Source organism: Anomaloglossus baeobatrachus, chromosome 2 (assembly GCF_048569485.1).
Source record: "Anomaloglossus baeobatrachus isolate aAnoBae1 chromosome 2, aAnoBae1.hap1, whole genome shotgun sequence".
NCBI lineage: Eukaryota > Metazoa > Chordata > Amphibia > Anura > Aromobatidae > Anomaloglossus > Anomaloglossus baeobatrachus.
This window is the reverse complement of record NC_134354.1, coordinates 491,196,553-491,220,083: the sequence shown is the minus strand read 5'-3', so window position 1 is coordinate 491,220,083 and position 23,531 is coordinate 491,196,553. Positions and strand designations below refer to the sequence as shown.

At 43.5% G+C, this 23,531-nt stretch overlaps 1 protein-coding gene across 4 annotated transcripts in view; it reads left to right on the top strand.

The window, feature by feature from the left end:
- TBC1D8 (TBC1 domain family member 8) overlaps positions 1-23,531 on the top strand; it is a 133,583-nt gene that overhangs the window by 18,813 nt on the left and 91,239 nt on the right. For 3 of the 4 annotated variants that reach the window (XM_075336465.1, XM_075336469.1, XM_075336467.1), the window contains one exon: positions 22,290-22,433. In XM_075336465.1, coding sequence (XP_075192580.1) covers positions 22,290-22,433 — 144 coding nt within the window. The remainder of the gene's footprint in view (positions 1-22,289; positions 22,434-23,531) is intronic. The other variant, XM_075336468.1, reaches the window with a different exon arrangement.

Here is a 23,531-nt window from a genome sequence, read left to right as displayed (position 1 = left end):
CGACAATTCTGGAGTCATCTATGTTACTGCAGACTGGAGAATCCTCACATTGTGCGCACTGTGCGCTGCGAGGATTTTCTGGTGTCAGAATCGGTAACGGTGTTCACATAACCGCAAGTATGTGATATGTACACTCCTGGACAGAATCCAACTAGATGGCCATGGAATCACTCAATGCACGTGGATTGAGCAAGGCCTCGACCGTGTAGTCAGATTCTGATCTGGATTATACTTATTGCATATTCGTGGCCATGAGTTTGTCATTTTCAGCTCTGACACCGGAGAATCCTCACAGTGCACAGTGCGTACTCTGAGGATTCTCAAGTCTGCAGTCACATAAAGTGACTGCAGACTTGTCATTTTTGGAAGAACAATCCCTTTAATGTTGGGTAACTCTTCTAACCAAATGGATCATCTGAAAGACAATGTGTTTAAAGGGGTTGTTCACTACTAAACAACTACTTAAAGGGTTATTCCCATATCCAGTATCCTATCCCCAATATGTAGTGAGTGTAATATTAATACTATTAGCAAATACCAGGCCCAACTAGAGGGGCAGCCCTTCTGGACTTAATTTTAAGCAACAGGCCAGATAGAATAACAGACGTACGAGTGGATGGGCACCTAGGGAATAGTGACCACAATATAATACAATTCCACTTGTCCTTCAGTAAGGTGCCTTGGAGGGGGGTTACAAAAACGCTGAATTTCAGGAAAGCAAAGTTTGATCAGCTTAGAGAAGACCTTCGCCAAATTGATTGAGACAATGTCCTCAAAAATGGGAGCACAGAAAATAAGTGGGAAATTTTTAAATCGGTATTAAACACCCACTGCGAGCTAGCCATACCATACAGAAATAAAAGGGCTAGGAACAGGAGAAAACCAATGTGGCTAAATAAGGATGTAAAAGGGGCAATGAATAATAAGAAAAAGGCATTTACAAAGCTAAAACAAGAAGGCAGCGAAGAAGCATTAAAAAGATATAGAGAAAAAATAAAATGTGTAAAAAAAAAACAAATACATTTAGCAAAAGTAGAAACTGAGAGACTCATTGCTAAGGAAAGCAAAACAAATCCCAAACTATTCTTTAATTATATAAACAGTAAAATGATTAAAATTGATGGTGTTGGCCCTTTAAAGAACAATGAGGGTAAAATCATAGAAAGCGATGTGGGAAAAGCAAATGTTTTAAATACTTTTTTCTCAACTGTGTTCACACAGGAAAAGCATATGCCACGGGAAATGCAGAGTGATAATGTAAACACTTCATTAAGTTTGACCTGCCTAACCCAGGCAGAAGTGGAGAACCGACTTAGTAACATTAAAATTGACAAATCACCAATCCCTGATGGCATTCACCCTCGGGTATTAAGGGAGTTAAGTAATATGATAGACAGGCCTCTATTCCTTATATTTAAAGACTCTATAGAAACTGGGTCTGTTCCACTGGATTGGCGGCTAGCAAATGTGGTACCAATATTCAAAAAAGGGTGTAAAAGGCAACCTGGAAACTATAGGCCGGTAAGCTTAACATCTGTTGTGGGTAAAATGTTTGAAGGGTTTTTAAGGGATACTATTATGGAATGTCTCAATGTTAATAATTGTTTAACTCCATATCAGCATGGATTTATGAAGGATCGCTCCTGTCAAACTAACCTGATCAGCTTCTATGAGGATGTAAGCTCTCACATGGACCGAGGAGAATCATTGGATGTCATTTATCTCGCCTTCGGTAAAGCATTTGACACTGTCCCACATAAAAGACTGATAAGTAAAATGAGAAAGCTTGGGCTCGGGGAAAATGTGTGTAGATGGGTAGGTAGCTGGCTTAGTGGTAGAAAACAAAGAGTGGTGATTAATGGCGCATACTCAGATTGGGCCAGGGTTACTAGTGGGGTGCCACAGGGGTCTGTATTGGGCCCCCTACTATTTAATATATTTAATAATGATCTGGTGGATGGTTTACAGAGTAAAATATCAGTATTTGCAGATGATACAAAACTATGTAAGGTAGTTAACACAAAGGAGGACAGTTTGCAACTACAGATGGATTTGAGTAAATTGGAGAATTGGGCTGAAAAATGGCAAATGAGTTTTAACACAGATAAGTGTAAGGTTATGCACATGGGAAGGAGAAACAGATGCTACGATTACTTACTAAATGGGAAACCGCTGGGGAAATCAGACATGGAAAAAGACTTAGGCATCTTAGTCAATAAGAAGCTAAATTGGAGTGCCCAGTGTCAGGCAGCAGCCACCAAAGCAAATAGGGTGATGGGATGCATTAGAAGAGGTCTGGGGGCACGAGATGAAAACATCATTCTCCCTCTGTACAAATCACTCGTCAGACCACACTTGGAGTATTGTGTGCAATTTTGGGCGCCGGTGCTCAAGAAAGACATTACTGAACTTGAAAGGGTTCAGAGGCGGGCTACTAAAATAATAAATGGAGTGAGTGCATTACAATACACGGAAAGGTTATCAAAATTAGGTCTATTTACGCTAGAAAAGAGAAGACTTAGGGGAGACCTAATAAATATGTACAAGTATATCAGAGGGCCATATAGAGATCTCTCCCATGATCTGTTTGTACCAAGGACTATGACAAGAACAAGGGGGCATTCTCTTCGATTGGAGGAAAGAAAATTCCTACATCAGCATAGAAGAGGGTTCTTCACGGTAAGAGCAGTGAGGCTCTGGAACTTTCTTCCTGAGGAGGTGGTGATGGCCAACTCACTGAATGAATTTAAGAGAGGAATGGATGCTTTTCTTGATAGCAAAAGTATAGAAGGTTATAAATAGCATAATCTTACAGGTAGATAGAAGAGCGACCAAGATTATTAGAGGAATGGGTGGGCTGCAACACCAAGACAGGTTATTAAACTTGGGGTTAGTTAGTTAGGAAAAACAAAGGCTTAGGGGGATCTAATCACAATGTATAAGTTGTGAGGCAGTGACAGGGGTAATATTTGAAGACCGCTATGTGTCCCCCAGAATGTGTCTGGAAACCCTCTGAGTTTGCTATAGCTATTACTGGGAGTATAGCACAAAGGGTAACAGGGAGACAGATCCCTCCTCCCAGTCCAGGTTTTGTAGCAATCCTCATGTCCGGCATTTTCGTTTAAATCATGCAGAGCACAGCAGGGTGTGTCTCAGTTGAGAGCCAGGCTTGGTGAAGCTAACACATGCCGTGTGAGCTGGGCTGGCTCTGTGTGGAGTGAACACAGGCAAAGAGTGTGAGCCTAGGAGAACCTTACACAGATCCCTGCGGTTAACGGGGTCCTATGGTAACAAGACTTTTTGATGCAAAGAATTTGTCTATATGCACCGGCTGTGATCCGGAAGAGACTTTGACAGTGGGAAATTGGATCTATTTATGCTGCAACAATAAATAGACTGTTGGTGTGAACACGCTGCTGCCTCACTGCCTCACGTTTTTGCCCAAGCAACGCTGCTACCTCACAAAGTATATGAAGGGACAGTACAGAGACCTTTCCAAAGATCTCTTTACACCTAGGCCTGCGACTTGAACATGGGGGCATCCGCTACGTCTCGAGGAAAGAAGGTTTAATCATAACCACAGATGAGGATTCTTTACTGTACGAGCAGTGAGACTATGGAACTCTCTGCCGCATGATGTTGTAATGAGTGATTCACTACTAACATTTAAGCAGAGCCTGGACGCCTTTCTTGAAAAATGTAATATTACCAGTTATGTATGTTAGATTTTATGACAGGGTATTGATCCAGGGAACTAGTCTGATTGCCGGATGTGGAGTCGGGAAGGAATTTTTTTCCCCTTTGGAGCTTTTTGACAGATTGGGATTTTTTTGCCTTCCTCTGGATCAACATGTTAGGCTACGGGTTGAACTAGATGGACTTAGAGTCTCCCTTCAACCTTAAAAACTATGAAACCTCCAATTTGAAATGTAGTATAGCCTCTCCTGATGAGCTATGTCTCTTACCTCATGTGCAGGCATTGCAGCTTAGGTATCCATGGTTACATCCACTTGTATAATGATATATCTGCTCATGGTCCTAACCATGGATACCTAAGCTGTAATGCCCTGCACATGAGGTAAGAGACATAGCTCATCAGGAGAACTATATTACATTTCTAATTGGAGATATTTGCTAATACTATTAATATTATTGCACCTACTACATATTGGGATATGATCTTGAAGATGGAATACCCCTTTAACAGCTAAAGTATTCATTATAAAAAAAAAAAACGCAAAAAGATATACCATTCTGCCTCCTTCACCATCACTGCTCCATGGATCGCAATGCTTTTTCTTTCCTGACAGTCAATTTTATTGTCACATGACCACTGCAGTCAGTCATCGGGCACTGATTTGCTGAAGCCTTTATTGTTTCATCCGCTTCCACTCTGACAAAATACTGAAAGCTGTAGCTGAGCCTTTGATTGACTGCAGTGGTCATGTTACATAACCTCTATATTGGTTGCATTTACTTGAGGGTTTTAAAATTTGCACACACACAAATTGCCTTTTATAAATAAACTTTTTTTCTTTAGAAAAGTTTTTAGAGGCAGTTAAAGAAAAATAAAATGTTATATACGATGATTGGATACAGTTGCTGTGCATTTCATATACAAATGCATCTCAATAAACTAGAATGTCATCAAAAAGTTAATTTATTTCAGTAATTCAATACATAGAGGGAAACACATATATTGTATAGAGTCATTACACACAGATTGATCTATTTCAAGTGTTTATTTCTGTTAATGTTGATGATTATGGCTTACAGCCAATGAAAACCCAAAAATCATTATTTCAGAAAATTAGAATAATTACCACAAAACACCTGCAAAGGCTTCCTAAGTGTTTAAAATAGTCCCTTAGTCTGGTTCAGTAGGCTACAGAATCATGGGGAAGACTGCTGACTTGATAGATGTCCAGAAGGCAGCCATCGACACTCCACAAGGAGGGTAAGCCATGAAAAAACCAATGCTGAAGAAGCTGGCTGTTCACAGAGTGCTGTATCCAAGTATATTAATGGAAAGTTGAGTAGAAGGAAAAAGTGTGGTAGAAAAAGGTGCACAAGCAATTGGGATAACCGCAGAGTGGATAGGATTGTTAAGAAAAGACCATTCAAAAATTTGGGGGGAAATTCACAAGGAGTGGACTGCTGCTGGAGTCAGTGCTTCAAGAGCCACCACACACGGACGTATCCAGGACATGGGCTACAAGTGTCGCATTCCTTGTATCAAGCCACTCATGACCAATAGACAACACCAGAAGGATCTTACCTGGGTCAAGGAAAAAAGAACTGGACAGTTGCTCAGTGGTCCAAAGTGTTGTGTTGTTATGAAAGTAAATTTTGCATTTCATTTGGAAATCGAGGTCCCAGAGTCTGGAGGAAGAGTGGAGAGGCCACAATCCAAGCTGCTTGAGGTGTAGTGTGAAGTTTCCACAATAAGTGGTGGTTTAGGGAGCCATGTCATCTGCTGGTGTAAGTCCTCTGTGTTTTATCAAGACCAATGATTGATTGCTCTCTGTGAGAGAAACAAAATTATAATCTTGTAGTTGTGATACCTTTTAATGGGTAAAATAAAATGATGTTACACAGCAAGCTTTTGAGACTTCTCAGGTCTCTTTATCAGTCATGGTGTGAAAAAATATGTGAAGAAATACAAATATACAGTATACACAAACAGAGCAGAGGGATGGCATAATAAAAGGACATTTAAATAAACAAACACTGAGCTTAGAAAGTGAATCCTTAATTAGCTTTGATTAGTGGTGTGAAAGTTTTATTGTCCCAATATCCCTGTCTGGTGCCCTCAGTCTCTGGAGCAGACTCCTCAGATTTTGTAGTGGGTCATAAATCCTCCTGACAGGTTGAGCAATCAATCATTTTTCAACTGGCTAAAACGGTACCAAAACTTTTTTCTTTTAACTTTTCAAGACCAAAGTCAGAGCAGCCATATACCAAGAAATCTTAGAGCACTTCATGCTTCCCTCTGCCGACAAGCTTTTTGTCCAGCAGTAATTAGCACCTGTCCACACTGTCAAAAGTACCAATACCTGGTTTAATTACAACAGTATCACTGTGCTTGATTGTCCACCAAACGCTCCTGACCTAAACCCCATAGAGAATCTATGGAGTATTGTCAAGAGGAATATGAGAGACCCCAAACCTAACACTGCAGAAGAGCTGAAGACTGCTATCAAAGCAACCTGGGCTTCCATAACACCTCAGCAGTGACACAGGCTGATCGCCTCCATGCCACGCCACATTGATGCAGTAATTCATGCAAAAGGAGCCCCAATCAAGTATTGAGTGCATTTACTGACTTTTCAGTAGGCGCCAACATTTCTGGGTTTAAAATAAATTATTCAGTTGGTCTTATATAATATTCTAATTTTCTGAGATAATGACTTTTGTTTTTCATTGGCTGTAAGCTATAATCATTAACATTAACAGAAATAAACACTTGAAATAGATCACTCTGTGTGTAATGACTCTATATAATGCATGTGTTTAACTTTTTGTATTGAGTTACCGAAATTAACTTTTTGATGATATTCTAATTTATTGAGATGCCTTGTATATATGAGAGGAGATGGGTAAATGGAAGAGTTGTTTGTCTGTGATTGGGTATTGAAACTATTGAAAATCAATATTTTTTAATATATATATAATCCATACATAGCCATAGTTGTGTATTTTGTTTTCAGTCTGTGATATTTTAGCACTATCGTTAGCAGTCATTAATGAAGTGCCGTTTTTGCGGCTGCCTCTCTAAAACTGACTAGTAGTCCCCTTTTACCTTCAGCTATGTCATTTTGATAGCGGTCAGGCAAGGTGACATAATTTGCGCTCGAGGGACAATGGCCGGCCTTTGATTAGTCTGCTATAGAGATTTCATGTCATGCAGCGGAGTGTCATTCCCAGAAAGAACTGTTCATGCATTGAAGACTTTTATATGGGTTTTTTCAGATTCGGATATTACTTGGGGCTATGGTTTTCTATTACTCCATTATGACTGTAATATTTTTTTATGCTGTGTTTTGCTCCCTGACCCTGAGTTTACCTTCTAATAATGCTCTATTATGTGAATCCACCATGACTAACTGCTTCCTTCATATTTTCCTGTGATTTGGTGGTATTTCACATCACATGACAGAAACAAGCTATTCTCAAAGGGAATCTGTCACCAAATTCTTGCCACCTATTCTGAGAGCTGCATGATGTAGGGGCTGAGATCCTGATTCCACCGATCTATCACTTACTGGGGCTGTAAGTTTGATAAAATCACTATTTTATCATCAGGAGATTATCACTAAAGGACTAGTAAACCTGCTGCCGGGTAGTCCTTCATATTCATGTGTGCTGTATAACCCCCGCCCCCAACACTGAACAACAGCTTTCTGCCTATATATAGTGTAAACAGAAAGCTGTCAATCAGTGGTGTGGGCGGGGTTATACAGAACTGCATAAAGAGAACTAGTAGATTGTAGCAGATAACAGGGGTTTTATCAAGACTACAGCAAGCATCTCAGTAAGTGATATATCACTGTAATTGGGTTCTTTGCTCCTATATTATGCTGCTGTCAGATCGGGTAGCAAAAACCTGGTGACCGATTCCCTTTAAAGAGCTATTTCCACCTAGGCAAGTGATCACTTGTCCATAGGATAGGCGATATCTTGCTGATGGTCTGACCTCCAGGACCCCCATTGATTCAGAGACATTGGCTTTGAACGCTAGAATGGCACTTACTGTGTTTCCCTGAAAATAAGACCTCCCCCCCCCGAAATAAGAGCTAGGAGGAGTTTTCAGGGAGGCTTAAATATAAGACATCCCTCGAAAATAAGACCTAGCCCCGGTCAATAATGAAATGTCTGTGCAGCAGTAAAAAAGTTCAAGACACTGCAGGACACTTCATTATAGACAGCGGACACCACCAAAAGAAAGAAGAGAGAAGACCCCGCGATCATACTCACCAGATGCCGACCGGGAGCAGGAGAGCACATCAAGGTCCTGCGGCGGAACATACCCATCAGATCACACACACATCAGATCACACACACACACACAAGAGAACGCGCGCATACACACAATCACACTACAGATCGCATACACACACTCACCACATCCAGCAATATCGCTTGCTTCTCGGAGGCATAAGGACCTGCGACACTGTGCACTGTGCGTTGAGCTTCCAGGACCTGCGGGATGATCACATGACCGGAAGCAAGTGGTATCACTGGATGTGGTGAGTGTGTATGCGATTGTACCTGCATGTGCGATATCGTGAGTGTATGCGATCGGATATGTGAGTGTGTGTTCTGATGCGTGTGTTCTGATGTGTGAGTTTGTGTTCTGATGTGTGTTGGCCAGAAGCAGAGGAGGACGGCGTGTAGCACAGCTGCTGGGAGGTCATAGGGAGGAATGATGTGGAATCTAAAAAGATGTGTGTGTGTTTGTCTATATGAGTGTGTATATGAGTGTGTGATCTGATGTGTGAGTGTTGGCCAGACGCAGGGGAGGACGGTATACAGCACAGCTGCTGGGAGGTCACAGGGAGATCACAGGGAGGAATTATGTGGAATCTGGTGTGTGTGCCTGTGTCTATATGAGTGTGTATATGAGTGTGTGATCTGATGTGTGAGTGTCGGCCAGACGCAGGGGAGGACGGCGTCTATCATAGCTCCTGGGAGATCACAGGGAGGTCTGGGAGCCACACAGACGCTCGGGGCTGGTAAGTATGACGATCCTGGGAAGGGGGGTGTCTGCTTTTTGTGGGGGGGGGGGGGGTAAACTAACCCCCAACCATGTCTCCTCGAGAATTAGACATCCCCCGAAAATAAGACCTAGTCCTTTTTTCGGGGCATAAAAAAAATATCAGACAGTGTGTTATTTTCGGGGAAACAGGGTAGATTTCTCTGCTATCTGATACACAATGAATGCATGAAGGCCTCCAACAGACTGGAGATGCCAAATGCAACATGGGGAGGACCTAGGTGCAACATGGCGTCCATTAGTTTGCCTCTATACTAGCACATCAAACACATTTGAACACCCCTCATACTGCTTAGACTGGTGTCTGAAGACCAGAAGGATTTTTAGAGAAAAGGCATGCTAAGAGACATCAGGTACTGTGAGGAATCGACTGCTCTGGTGGTGTGAGCACAATTATCCTGGCTACTTTTTGTAAAATGGTAATCTTTGTCTTCTTGTGGGCAGCAGCATGTCATTTAAGGCTTCATTCACACTTCCGTCTTTTTGCATCAGTTGCAATCCGTCGCCTCGAGGAAATACGGTATCCTGCAATATATTTTGCAAAAATCCGTTTTTTTCCCATTGACTTTTATTACCAACGGATTGCGACTGATGGCACTGCGTTGCATCTGTCCTGCGACTAATCCGTCGTGGATTGACTGTCTGTCGGGCGGGAGCAACAGATAATGCAATGTTTTTTGTGTGCGGCGGATCGTTATTTTACTGTGAGCATACGCACAGTAAAAAAACATGATCGACTGTAAATTCAGTTCCAGCGGCCGGAACGATCAGCTGATCAGCCGGTGGCCGGCTTTTGTGAACGATCGGTCGGTGGCCGGCTTTTGTGAACAATCAGCTGATCGGCCCGCTTTTGTGAGGACAACTAATACAGTGAGCTGCCGACTGGCAGTTACCACGGCATAGGCTTCTCTGGATGTTCCCACCACACTGTCACATGGTGAAAATACTAGTTTGCCTAGAAATGATGTTAAATACAAAAGAGGAAGCAAAGAAATACAAAAGAGGAAACAAAGAAAGAATCATAGTGACACGTCATATATAGCCACTGAATGGCAGCAAGCAGACATCTGATTGTAAAACCAGGATAATTGGCATGTAAGTGACCTCTGGCAGAATGCCATCAAAGCGCTCTGGTGACAATTTATAGTTAAAATAACAAAAATACAATATATCCAGCTCACCAGTCTCTGTGGCTAGATTCCACCTGGGTCAGTGCATGGTATCCGTGGTTGGCGTCCACAGCTGTCACAATCATTGGAAAGGAGGGAAACCTATCTAGCACCATGTCTTTAAAAAAAACTTCAATTTTTTTTTTTATTCCAAGTAAAAAAAAAATTCTTATGGACTAAAACAATCTCTCCATATGCCTTATAGCGCCTTACATGTTTCAGAGAAGAACTCCTTAATCATAGACAAATATTTGTCTGTGATTAAAGCCTGCTTTACGTGTTACGATTCTGCATACGATATCGTACGCGATTTGCAACGCCCCCATCGCATGTGCGACATGTTCAATTTGTTGAACGTGCCACACAAACGATTAACCCCCGTCACACGTACTTACCCGTCCATACGACCTCGATGTGGGCGGCGAACGTCCCACTTCCTGGAGTGGGAGGGACGTTCGGCATCACATCGACGTCACGCAGCAGCCGGCCAATAGAAGCGGAGGGGCGGAGCTGAGCGGGACGTAAACATCCCGCCCACCTTTTTCCTTCTGCATTACCGGCCGGGAGCCGCAGGATGCAGGTAAGATCTGATCATCGTTCCCGGGGTGTCACACACTGCGATACCCCGGGTACGATGAACAATCTGACGTACAATTCATGAGGAATGAACGACGTGCATGCGATGAACGTTTTACCATTCAATCGCAATCGCACGTACCTGTCACACACTACAATGTACCTTACAATGCCGGATGTGCGTCACTTACGACGTGACCCCGCCGACACATTGTAAGATACATTGCAGCATGTAAAGCGGGCTTAGGTTATGTGCACACTAGAAAAAGGATTTTTCTTAAGAAATTTCTTAAGAAAATGTCTTGAGAGTGAAGGATTAGCGCACCTGCATTAATAAACGCACCGAAAACGCACCTGCGTTTTTACGGCGATTTGGTGCGTTTTCGGTGCATTTTTGGTGCGTTTTTACCGCTGGTTGCTCCCTGCGTTATTGTGCCATTATCTATGATAACTAACGCAGTTAGCTGCAGAAAAGAAGTGACATGCTCATTCTTTTTCTTAAGAAAATCTACAGAAAGAATTTTCTTAAGAAAAAAACGCAGTGTGCGCACAGCTATTTTTTTTTCCCATAGGTTTTGCTGGGGAATGTCTGCAGAAAGGTTACAAGAATTTCTCAAGAAATTTCTGCAGCAAAAACGCATAAAAAACGCAGGTAAAAAACGCAGTGTGTGAACACAGCCTTAAGGAGTTCTTCTCTGAAACATGTAAGGTGCTATAAGGCATATGGAGAGATTGTTTTAGTCCATATAAGAAAAAATTTACTTGGAATTAATAAATTTGAAGTTTTTTTAAAGACATGGTGCTGGATATGTTTCCTTCCCCTCCTCCTTTCCAATGATTGCGACTATTTATAGGCCTTTGTTCAGAAAGTCACACAAATAATCAACCATCAATTTATAAAGAATATATTCTTTGGAATGCCATTGTTTTACTCTGGTTAAGTAAGGTTTTTTTTCTTCAATACTACAATTAAAGTGAACCTGTCAGGTGCAATAATCACCCAGAACCATGAGCAGTTCTGGGTGCATATTAGTAATCCCTGCCTAACCGTCCCTGTATACACTAGCATAGATAAAGAGATCTTTAGAGAACGTATTTCTAAAGATCCTTTATGATATGCTAATGAGTGCAGGGACTAGTCACAAGGGCGTTAGTTCCGCCCTCATAGCATGTTAGCACACCCACAGGTATGTGCACAATGACGCTGGGCCATGGACATTGAATAGCATGTTAGTACGCCCCTGTGTGCGTGCTAACATGTTAAGAGGGCGGAATGAGTGCAGGAACAAAACGCCCTTGGGACTAGTTCCTGCCTCATTAGCATATCATAAAGGATCTTTAGAAATACTTTTTCCAAAGATCTCTATCTATGCTAGTGTAAAAAGGGACAGTTAGACAGGGATTAGCAATATGTACCCAGAACTGCTCGTGGTTCTGGGTGCATATTTCACCTGACAGGTTCCCTTTTATTAAGGCCGGTTTGTTACTACAGAGGAGGATCTAAGTTTTCGGGCACTTGGAGCAAGAATCCAGTTTGGCACCCTCCATCTACTCCCACTCAAGCGGGTTGAGTAGCCGTCATGTGTCCACTCATATGTGATTTACACACTTAGTCATGTGCTGATGAGCTGCTCTTCCTAATTTTCTAAATGTTCACTGAAAAACTACAGCTCCTGCCTCATTGAGAAAAGCAGGAAGAAAAGCTAGATGTCATGTGCCCGTAAGTCTGAAAATCTGACTTTGTGTTGTTTCAGGAAACAACACATGGGTCATTCCGTGTCAAGTGGACCAGTGGTCCCCACTCGACGTTCTCCGATTTTGATGAAAATTTATAAGGATGTACATGTATGTTTTGAAAAGAGGTTCTGTAAGAGGTTACAGAACCTCTTTTCAAACATACATGTACATCCTTATAAATTTTCAGCAAAATCGGAGAACGTCGAGTGGGGACGATTTTTAAAACTGGTCCACTTGACACGGAATGACCCACATGTACATAGCCACAATGGTCAGGCTCCGACCCTATCTCTTACATTGAAGCATCTAATGAGCATGTGTAAATGTCATTGTGAAGAGGGTGAGCAGCCTCAGCTGTCATATCACCTATTGTGTGTGGTGGATCTTGTGTTGTGAGCTGTGCATAGAGGTGTCTCCTGCCTGTTTATTAAGAGCATAAGGAAGTTTGAGTCTAAAACAGCCCCAGTGACCAGTGAGAAAATTGCAAGAGTTCTTAATTTTATTTTTTATTTATTTATTTTTAATAAAGATCAATGTTGAAAATAAAATGCCCTATTTTCATTAAAAATAACACGTAATGCAAAACTTTAAAATCGGGAATTGGTAATGTTGAGATGATGGCTTTCCTTTTTAATTTCGAGTTTAACATTTGTGTCTTTTCCCCTGGTGTTTATTGGCTTTAAAGGAGTTGTGCAGTCTTTGAAAAAATGAATAACAAAAAAAAAAAACCAGACCAGAAGTCTTAAAGGAGTTGTACACTATTGGACTACCATTTTTAAATGCTATAAGCACCTATATAAAATTCTATTGTCATCTCTTGGACCGGTGCTATTTCATTGAGGATTGCCCGGTGTTTCCCAGCACTAGTGGCATGGTCATGTGAGTCCTGCAGTTCCATCATTACCCGCTGACAGGCTGCAGCGCCCACGTGGTATAACATCACTGGAACAGTGCTGATCAGGGAGGTGAGCATATGTTTTGTTTTTTTTATCTAATATATAAAGCTGTGTGTGTGTGTGTCCGCTAAAGGAATCCGCACCGTCGCATTCAAAATCACAACATTTTCCACAGATGCCTCATGTGACTCAGGGAATGTCATATAATATGTTTTGACAAGAAAATGTAACCCCGCACTTTACAGTTACTCTCCAAAAAACCTGCCTCCATTAAAGTGAATGGAGCTGTGAGCTACAGGCTATTAATAGTAACTATGATTGGTTGCTATAGGAACAAAGGACAGTCATAGTATAAGAAGCTTATGTGTGAGGTAATATGACGGTGGAGAGACGGACAGAGACAAAAACAGACAGACAGACAGACAGGCACAGACAGAGAAAGAGGCACACAGGGAAAGAGACAGTCAATCAGACAGACAGGGACAGAAAGGGAAAAAAACGCCAGACAGAAAGAAAGACACACGGGGAAAGAGACAGACAGAGGCAGATAGGGAAAGAGACAGAGAGAGACAGACAAGGAAAGAGACAAGGAAAGAGACAGACAAAGACAGACGGGGAAAGTAACAGATGGGGAAAGAGTCGGACAGATAGACAGTTACTATCCCGGGCAACGCCCGGGTACTACAGCTAGTATTTTATATATGTTACTTGAGCATTTAAGTGGGAGTTTCACATAGTATGCAGCCCTTTAAAAAAAAGAAAAACTACTCATTTCTTCTAGCTTCATTGATCCTGCAAAAGCTTCCAGCCCAGCCTATAACCGCTGCTGGCAATAAGTAGTCTCAGGAATATGCTATACTACTGGCATCACCAATGAGCCATAAAGCCTGTAGGTAGAGCACCTGACAGATTGGCTGCAGTGGTCATGGGATGGGAGCATGTCAGTGTTGGAGAATCAGCTCTTAGATCAATAAGGGACCCTTTGTTTCCTCCGTCTCTTCTGTAGCAGTAGTTTGGTATTTTCGGCTTTATTTATTTTGTGACGCCTTCCTCTCTGAATAATCTCTATATATACACATAGTTGGCCAGCACTCCTGATGTCTGTTTTGTTATTCACCAGCGCTGAATGAGGAAGTCACACGCAACGTTAAGTTTCCTGTGGTGGTTCTCTACTCAAATAGTATTTAAGCGCACACAACAGCTCCTGTGGCGCTCACATGATGAACACTTTTTGTATTTCCAGACTTTTATAAAGTGTAAGATTGTTAATAATAGTGCAGTATTTTACTTGTGCGAGCATCAGGGTGCTCGGGTACTCTCAGAACTCGGCCGAGTATCACAGGTCATCGGTTGTTTCATCCATGAAACATATGGACCACATTGCACAGGCTTGCTTCACCGCATGATGGGTGCAGGCACCCCAGGGACAGCCATTCGCATTTTCTAAATGGCTCTCCCAGGGGTAAAACACCGTTCTCAGATGTAGTGTGACAAAAAAACTTACACTATGCTCTCCCTTCCGCCGGAAATGCTCTGTTTATGATTGGCTTGTGTGTGGGTGGAGATCTGCACAGGCCAATAATTGACTTTCCATAACGCTCGCTACCTGCGTCGCGCTTGTCTGACCAGCATGAATTGAATATCGAGCGTTTTAGTGCTCGCCCATCAGTAGTGATCACTTATCCTGGTGCTATCGCTTATTTTGGTGGGAAAGCCTCTTCTAGGTGCATTTAACTTCACTAAATAGGTTTACAATGTTAGTCATATATTAGCCATTTAGTTATTCATGAACGGGTACACTGGACAATGAAGATTTCTGTTCCTGAACCCTTTTGGGTGTATCTTATGTAATTTGAGTTGCTGATAACGAAAATGACCATGATATTTTCCTGTTGCATACTGTTTTTCTGAAATCTTCTGTTTGAGCCATTTTTTTCCCATATTTTCAGGCTGTCCAAGTATTATTCACATGATATGTTCTGTTATGTAATTTATAGACAATCAAAGGCATGAATTCCTTGCATTTCATTGAAGTTGAAAAACTTCAGTGGAATTGTTTCAGACATACCTATACACGTCTGGACGCTGCCTGCAGAGGTTGTAAAATCTGCTTGAAAAGATTCTGCAAGTTATTTCAAATCTAAGCAGCTATAAACTACAACAGTACAACATGTCTCATCAGTATCAGAACATTTGCGATACTTTCTGTTACGTTTGTGGGAATACACGCTTAAGCCTCAAAGACTCGCCATGACAGCTCTCATCATGAAAGCCTATAAGCTGTACTTTGATGCCAGGTTGGTGATCAGGACAAATCCTGGGCTCCTTACATCTGTTCTGCAAGATGTGCTGTTGAACTTAGATGGTGGCTGAGAGGTTTTCACAAGTGCCATTTGCTGTCCCATTGGTATGTCGGGAACAGAAGGATCATGTGACCGACTGTTACGTCTGTGTAACCAATGTCTCTGGTTTCTCTGCTAAGAATAAGAAATCCATTGAAAATCCCTATCTTCGGCTAGTGCCACATGATGATCCTTTCCTAGTACCAAAGCCACCATAGACATGAAGCCTAGAAGTGGCTGCAGTCCTTGGGTCCGAGATGGGGAACAACGCTGATTCAGACTCTGAGCCATTTACGTCCGGTGAGCCTTATCTTATTACACAGCCAGAACTGAATGACTTGGTCCGGAACTTAAATTTGTGAAAACCAAATGCAAAGTGACTGGTTTCATTACTTGAAGGATCCATTTTCTATCACCTGGTACAATAGTTCCTGTCTTTCGAAGCTGCCAAGATGTCTTAACTGTTTTTTTTAACACGTTGACAACCTATGCTTCTGCACCGACATTGATGGATTGTTCGCAGCTTTGGGTTGTGAGCATGAGTCGAAACAGTGGCGTCTCCTTATTGACTCATCAGCGTTAAGCCTCAAGGCAGGCATGTTACATAATGGTAATGTTCATCCTTCAGTACCTGTTGCCTATGCTGCACACAGGAAAGAAACATAGAAGATGGAACTGTTGTTGAAACACATCAAGTACAGCAGCTACAACTGGAACATGTGTGGAGATTTAATAGTAGTGGCACTGCTGCTTGGATTTCAGCTTGGATATGCCATGTAATGCTTTTTCATTTGTGAATGGGACGACCATGCTAAGCAGTCACATTACAGCAGTGGGAAACAGTTGACTCCTGGGCCGAAATATGTCGCACATAAAGCACTTGTGGATCCAGCAATGATATTTCTGCTTCCACTTCACATAAAACTCAGGATGATGAAAAATTTTGTGGCCGCAATGATCAAGGAAGAAGGGTTTTGTTACTTGAGACAAATGTTCCGAGAATAACCGATGCCAAGATTAAGGAAGGCATTATTGTTAGTCCACAAATTTGACGCATCATGAATGAAAAGCACTTGAAAGAGCTGCTGGTGAGGCCTAAGAAAGTGGCTTCTAAATTATGATTCCGTGAATTTCCTTGGCACCGAGCACCAAGCTACATCGAATTGGTTGATTACCTTCTTGAAGCTTACAAAGTGCAACGTGTCTTTGGAAATTCATTTTTTGCATTCACATTTGGATTTTATCCCTGAAAATCTTGGTGCAGTCGGTGATGAATGTGGGAATTGTTTCACCAATATATCACCATGTGGAAAAGTATTATCAAGGCTACTGGAATCCATCAATGCTAGCTGTCTGTTGTTGGACACTAAAGGGGGCTTTACACGGTAGCGATATCGCTAGCAATTTGTAGCGATAGCGAGCGTGTAAGTACCCGCCCCCATCGCGCATGCGATTGTTTGTGATCGCTGCCGTAGGGAACATTATCACTACGGCAGCGTCACACATACTTACCTGGTTAGCGGCATCGCTGTGACTGCCGAACAATCCCTCCTTCAAGGGGGAGGGACGTTCGGCATCACAGCGACGTCACCGCAACGTCACAAAGCGGCCGGCCAATCAAAGCGGAGGGGCGGAGATGAGCAGGACGTAACATCCCGCCCACCTCCTTCCTTCCGCATTGGGGCCGGCGGCAGGTAAGGAGACGTTCCTCGCTCCTGCGGTGTCACACACAGCGATGTGTGCTGCCGCATGAGCGATGAACAACATGGATAAACAATCCTTACCGATTTTTGAGTTTGGGACGACCTCTCCATGGTGAACGATTTCCACCATTTTTGAGGTCGCTTAAGGTCGCTGGTCAGTGTCACACGCTGCGATTAATCGTTAATGACGCCGGATGTGCATCACTAACAACTTGACCCCGACGACAAAACATTAACGATATCGTAGCGTGTAAAGCCCCCTTAAGGCTGGGAAAGTGGCCCACGGGAAAAGTGTCCTGTGGATATATCTGCAGCACATTCCGCAGGAGCTCCCAGAAATCCGCAGCACAACTTTGTCTGTTTCAATGCTGCGGTTGTATTGCAGAATGTCCTGCGGATATGCTGCGGGCATTCTGCATTGAGGATACAGTAACATGGCTTCGGCACTGCATCCTCCATGCAGAACAAGTGTTGGAGTGATCGGGGAGTTCATACTTACCTCCATCACGCAGCACTTCACTTTCCAGCCGTGACTATCCGCACTTTGCTGGAGAAGGTGGGCGGGCCTGAACTAGCGCCGGCTGTCACATGACCGGAGCTCGTGCAGGCCTCGCCCACCTCCTGCTCCTGACTCCACCGCACTCCTCTGCACCGGAGGAAGTGACTCCAGTGTCTTCTATCAAGGCAGGTAAGTATAGCATTGTGCGGAAAAATCCGCAGGAATAATTGACATGCCGCAGATTTTTTCGCAGGGAAATCCGCATTATTTCTGCTGCGGAATGAAACGCAGCACGGGCACAGCACTTCCAAAATGCCATAGAAATGGCTGGGGACTCGCTGTACTGCAGATTTTTGAGAAATCCATGGAATTTCCGCAAAAAAAATCGCGGCAAATATCGCAAATTTTTCACAGCGTGGGCACATAACCTAATACTTGATGGATGAGATGTTGAGAACAAACGAAAATCAGCAAAACCTGGTTCATTTGAACTAATTCTGCGGGTAACATTTATATGCTTCACAATCAGTAAAATGTTATCTCATGTTTCTCAAAATGTACGTCATAAAGGCTATCAGAAATTCTATTTCTGCTTAGCTGGAATGGGTTGATCAGAATCATCTGATATGTTGAAGGAAGCAAGATTTTCAAAAACATTTGTTGTCCAGTGTGATCTCTTGCCTTGTAGTCCTTCTCAGCAATGCGGGTCACGTGCATGGTGGGCTGATGTCTTTTTTTGCCCCTTTTGTTTAGTCCTTTACCCTGTGATGCTTCTGTTGGCTGCGCAGATACATCACAGCTATTAATACAATTATCATGAGATGTTGCAGTGGTCAGGAAGCACAAGCTGCATGTGTCACTAGGCCAGAGACATGTTGCCTGGGGGTCATACGATGGGGTGCATTATCTGGATCTAGAAGCATACCTCACCAGTCAGCTATGTGGCCGGCAGACGCCAGGCTGATTATATTACACAGTAAATGGAAGGAAAGCTCTTTGCAGTATGAATTGTACATTGCTGGAAATAGCTGCGTGTTGTAGCTTCTTTGATGGCGATCAAAATGGAATTCACCAAATGAGTTTGATGATCAGGATTTTACAACATGCTTATTGTCAGAAGCTTATGAAATGTCTGTGTGTGGCTGTCCGAGGGTATACATTGCAGGAGCGTTGGGATATATAGTTCTAGGCAAAATAAATGATCATCATAAGAGTAAAGGCCAATGCACATTCGATAATGTCGGCCATACGTTCTACTAATTTCCAGGGAGATAAAAGGGATCCTTCTCTCCCCCAATATTATATATTGGGGAAATTGGTGGAGGCTCACATGCACAATAGAATGTCCACCGATATCAGTGGGTTCTGCCTACTTTAGTCAGTTATGTATGCGGGCCTTTAGTATAGGTCCTGTGTGGCGGTATTGGGGCAGTAAGGTACTTCACCGCTACTATCAAACCTTATATCAATGGGAGGTTGTGTTCTGTCAGCACTGCATCAATGTGTGAGGGACTGGCCGCCCATCTAATGTGTATAGTGATGATACACGTTTCCCATGGATGACACATGTCACGAAAAAGAAAGAACAGATCTGTCTAATTTCTACAGGCCCAATGATTTTGTGCTCACAAGGTGTAAACTGCCACTAGTGGTGCCCGAGAGTGTTTTTCTTTCTTGGACCAAGCTTGCAAATGTATAGGGGACAGGAGGAAGAACTGACTAAGGTCTATGGCCACGTTTACACCTGGCAGAGTTTTAGCTGAAAGCACCACTGCGTCGTTTTTCAATTGCAGCACTGCAGTGGTGCCACCAACGTAAGGTCCCTGAGCCTAGTATTATACTTACCAGCCGCCATCTTCACCTCTTCCAGATGCTGCTCTGGTCCCGATCTGTTATCTTCTGACTGGCTGGAAGTTAGAGGTAATGGCCGCAAACTCTCACTGTAAGTCTATGATAGCCTCGTTCTGGCTCTCACAGACTTACATTGAGTTGTGATTTACCGGATCGCCCAGCAAACACTGGAGCAATCTGGCAGGTCACCCACTGCTGGAGACCGACTGAAGTGGTGGCGAGAACAGATAAAGATGGCAGCTGGTAAATATTAGGCCAAGTACAGGGAACTTAGTTTAGTATCACCAACCCAGTGGTAAAAAAAAATAAAATGCTGGGTTAGAGCTTGAAATGTGTACATTTATCTTACCAGTGCTATAAGTATTGCATTATGGGTAGTAAATATTATGTATATAAATATAGTATTGATACTCCTGTAAAGCCTAACCAAATTAAGAATCAGTTAAAGGGAATCTGTCAGCAGGTTTTTGCTACCTCATCGGAGAGCAGCATAATGTAAGCAGAGTCCCTGAAATCAATCTCCCTCAGATTACTGGGTGCAGCCGTTCTGATACAATCAGAATTTTTATATTTAGCCATGTAGCAGAGCTGAGAGAGCTGTCCCACCCACACCAGGCTCTCTATAGAGATTGTACATTGACAGTGAGGTGTCAGTCAGAGAAGGGGACGTGCTGGACTGCCTTGTGAATGACATTGTAGTCTGAGCAATGAGTAGTCCTGCTTGTGTCCTGCTGCTTAAAGGAGTTGTCTGACATAAACTCCAAAAAATGTTTTAAGCTAATACGTGCTGTATTGTCATCTAAAACATTTCTACGTTATTTTTTATTTTTTTTTATAACTTTTTTGTTCCTTTTGAATTATCACTTTATTCTCTGCAGCTCTTTATTTACATGCAGGTCAACCAAACTTGACTTTTTTGTTTCCTTGGTTGCTAAACCTCACAGTCAAGAGTAGGCACCGCCCACCCTAAGTGTCCAGCTTCGCCCTTTGCACACTCATTGGCTGTCAGTATTCTGCTCAGCACAGACCTCTAAGAGAGCACAATATGGGCACATATAATGTAGTAATGTGCCCATCCTATAGTATTATTCCCATCCTGCTCATCCTATAGTAATGGCTCCTTTCCTGCTCCTCTTCCATCATGTAGTAGTGTCCCTCTAGTCTGCCATACTTCACACACGCAAAAAAATGAAACACACATCCTTCTCACCTGTCCTGGATCCCTCGGTGTTCCGCTTCTGATAGCGCTTTATATCAGAAGATAGATTCCTTCGTGCTGTGCAGGGCCGAGCTCTGTATACAGCTTCTCCAGTGATCCGCTGCTGACCTCTGATTGGCCGGCGGCTGATCACTGCAGTAGCTGTATACAGAGCTCCCATCTCAGCAGCGCCGGGGAATCTGTCCTCTCATATAAAATGCTGACTGCATGGCCACCTGCACAGGCAGTGGTCAGCAAGGGGACCACTACCTGCGTGCTGCAAGAACGATCAGGGGCCGCTGCTGACAGCGCTTTACAGAGGACAGATTCCCGGGCGCTCTGCAGATGGGAGCTCTCTATGCAGCTTCTCCAGTGATCAGCTGCTGCCTCTGATTGGCCGGTGGCTGATCATTGCAATAGCTGTATACAGAGCTAGGATCCGAGCAGCGCCCGTGAATCTGTCCTCTGATATAAAGCACTGTCAGCTGATGTCCCCTTGATGAACGCAGCTGGTGCAGGGGCCGCTGCTGACAGCGCTTTATATCAGAGGACAGATTCCTGGGCGCTGCTCAGACGTGAGCTCTCTATGCCGCTTCTCCAGTGATCCGCTGCTGGCCTCTGATTGGCTGGCGGCTGATCATTGCAGTAGCTGTATAGAGAGCTCCCATCTGCACAGAGCGGAGAAATCGGTCATCTGTTATAAAGCGCTGTCAGCGACCCCTAGCACAGGCAGTGATCAGCAAGGGGCCCTGGGCCTGCGTGCTGTAAGAAGGATCAGGGGCCACATGCAGTATACAGCCAGCGTCTTAGACCACTGCACTACAGAATGTGTGGAAGGGTGCGTGGGTAGGTGGGCAATTACTCCTCGCACAGTACCCGCCCAGCAGGCCGGCAACATGAAGTGGCTGTGAAGCCCGTCAACAACGTCCTACCACTGTCGAGGTGACGTCATAGGAAGCAGCAAAATCCCTGCAGGAGAGGTCACATGACCGCTCTGAGCCAGGGGAGAGGGGCTGTGACAGCAGGGCAGGTAGGTAGTTGCTATCTACTTACCTGCCCCAATGTAGCCCAATAGTGAAATTACAAAAAAAAGATAAAATAAGCCGGATAACACCTTTAAACAAAAATGGCAAATAAACAACAGATCGGACCTTGACAAGACAGGCAGTCCTGAATTCTATGTTTTAACCCTTGCAGCATGCTATCTTTAGCTTACATAGCAAAAACCTGCTGACAGATTGCCTTTAAAATGTTACATGTGAACCAGGCCTCGGGTTACTTCTGAGATGCATCTGGTGCTCGGAGACTAGTGATAGTAATGAGAAATCTGGTAACAGCTGAGCTGCTGGCATTGTGCACGCGAGGTCTGGACTGTATGTGGAACAGGCATTTGTCTGTAATGATCAGGTAACCAATATGTTCAGTTCTGCTGACGTTCTAAGAGACCAATTCCTGTTAATCAGTGTAAGATCAAAGCTACAAGATTATTAATGTAAGCGTTTATTCCAATACAGAGGTAATCATTGCTTTTTATAATAACAGGTCGCCTGGTTGGTGCTCTGGATGCTGTACTGGACTCCAATGCCCGAGTTGCTCCATTTCGGATACTCCTTCAAGTCCCTGGATCACAAGTTTACTCAAGCATCGCTTGTGGTGAGTCAGAGGTATACTGGGCCCTAGCAATTGGTGAGTCTCACGGTCTACATCCAAAGCATGCTGTGTGCCTGCATGACTATGGATGTGAAGGTAACCGAGAATAACAGTGTTGTGTGCAGTGCTACACAGCTAATGACCCCAACGACTAACGCACACCTCTCACAACAGGATTATATTGACATGCAGCACATACAATGCAAGAACACTTATCTTTCCAAATCCCCTCCACCGCTCTTGTGGTCTCTTCTGGGACCGTAATTCGTGACGTCACATCAATACAGTCATCTGACCACTGAGGCCAATGACTGATAGAACGGTTAGATGACTGTGTGGACGGGGAAACATGACTTATTGGCCGGTCAGAGACCACTGGAGGAGCCGCAGTTCCGTCTGTTAAGTAGCGTTTCCTTATCTTAAAATGATCCCTTTCCTCATCAGTTCAGTTTAGAAATGTAACCCAACCCTCTAAGGCTATGTGCCCACGGGCGCTCGTACCTGCGGATGTATCCACAGGTACGAGCGCATGTTTCCCGCAGCTGCCCGTCGGCATCCGCAGCTATTTTTAGCTGCGGGATTCCAGCGGTATAGCTGCGGTAAACCTGCGGACTTTCATGCGAATTACCTGCGGACATCCCAGCCTCTATCTCCATAGCGGAGGGCCGGGATTTCCGCAGGTAAATCCACAGGAATAATTGACATGCAGTTACGTGCGGCTGCGGGACATCCGCACCATGTTCCGCAGCCACACTTTCCGCAGCGTGGACACAGACACTCCCCATGTCCCATAGGATAACATGGGGAGTGTCTGTACATGCTAAAACCTGTGGATTTATCTGGAAAATCCAGAAAAATCCGCAGGTTTTCCTCGGCAAAATCCGCAGAAACAAGCTCTCGTGGGCACATAGCCTAATACTCAAGGTTTAAGAAAGACCGATATATAGGACACATACTTTTGTCTCCATAAATTTTGGAGTTATTTTGTTTGACTACAGTTCTGTAAATAAAATCCTAAAAGCAGATCTGCCAACAGATTTCTCAATCCAAACTGCATAAAATGTTAAATAGATCTTTAGACTTTATGAGACTGGTAGATTTACTATGAAAATCCATGTCATGCATAATCCTGAT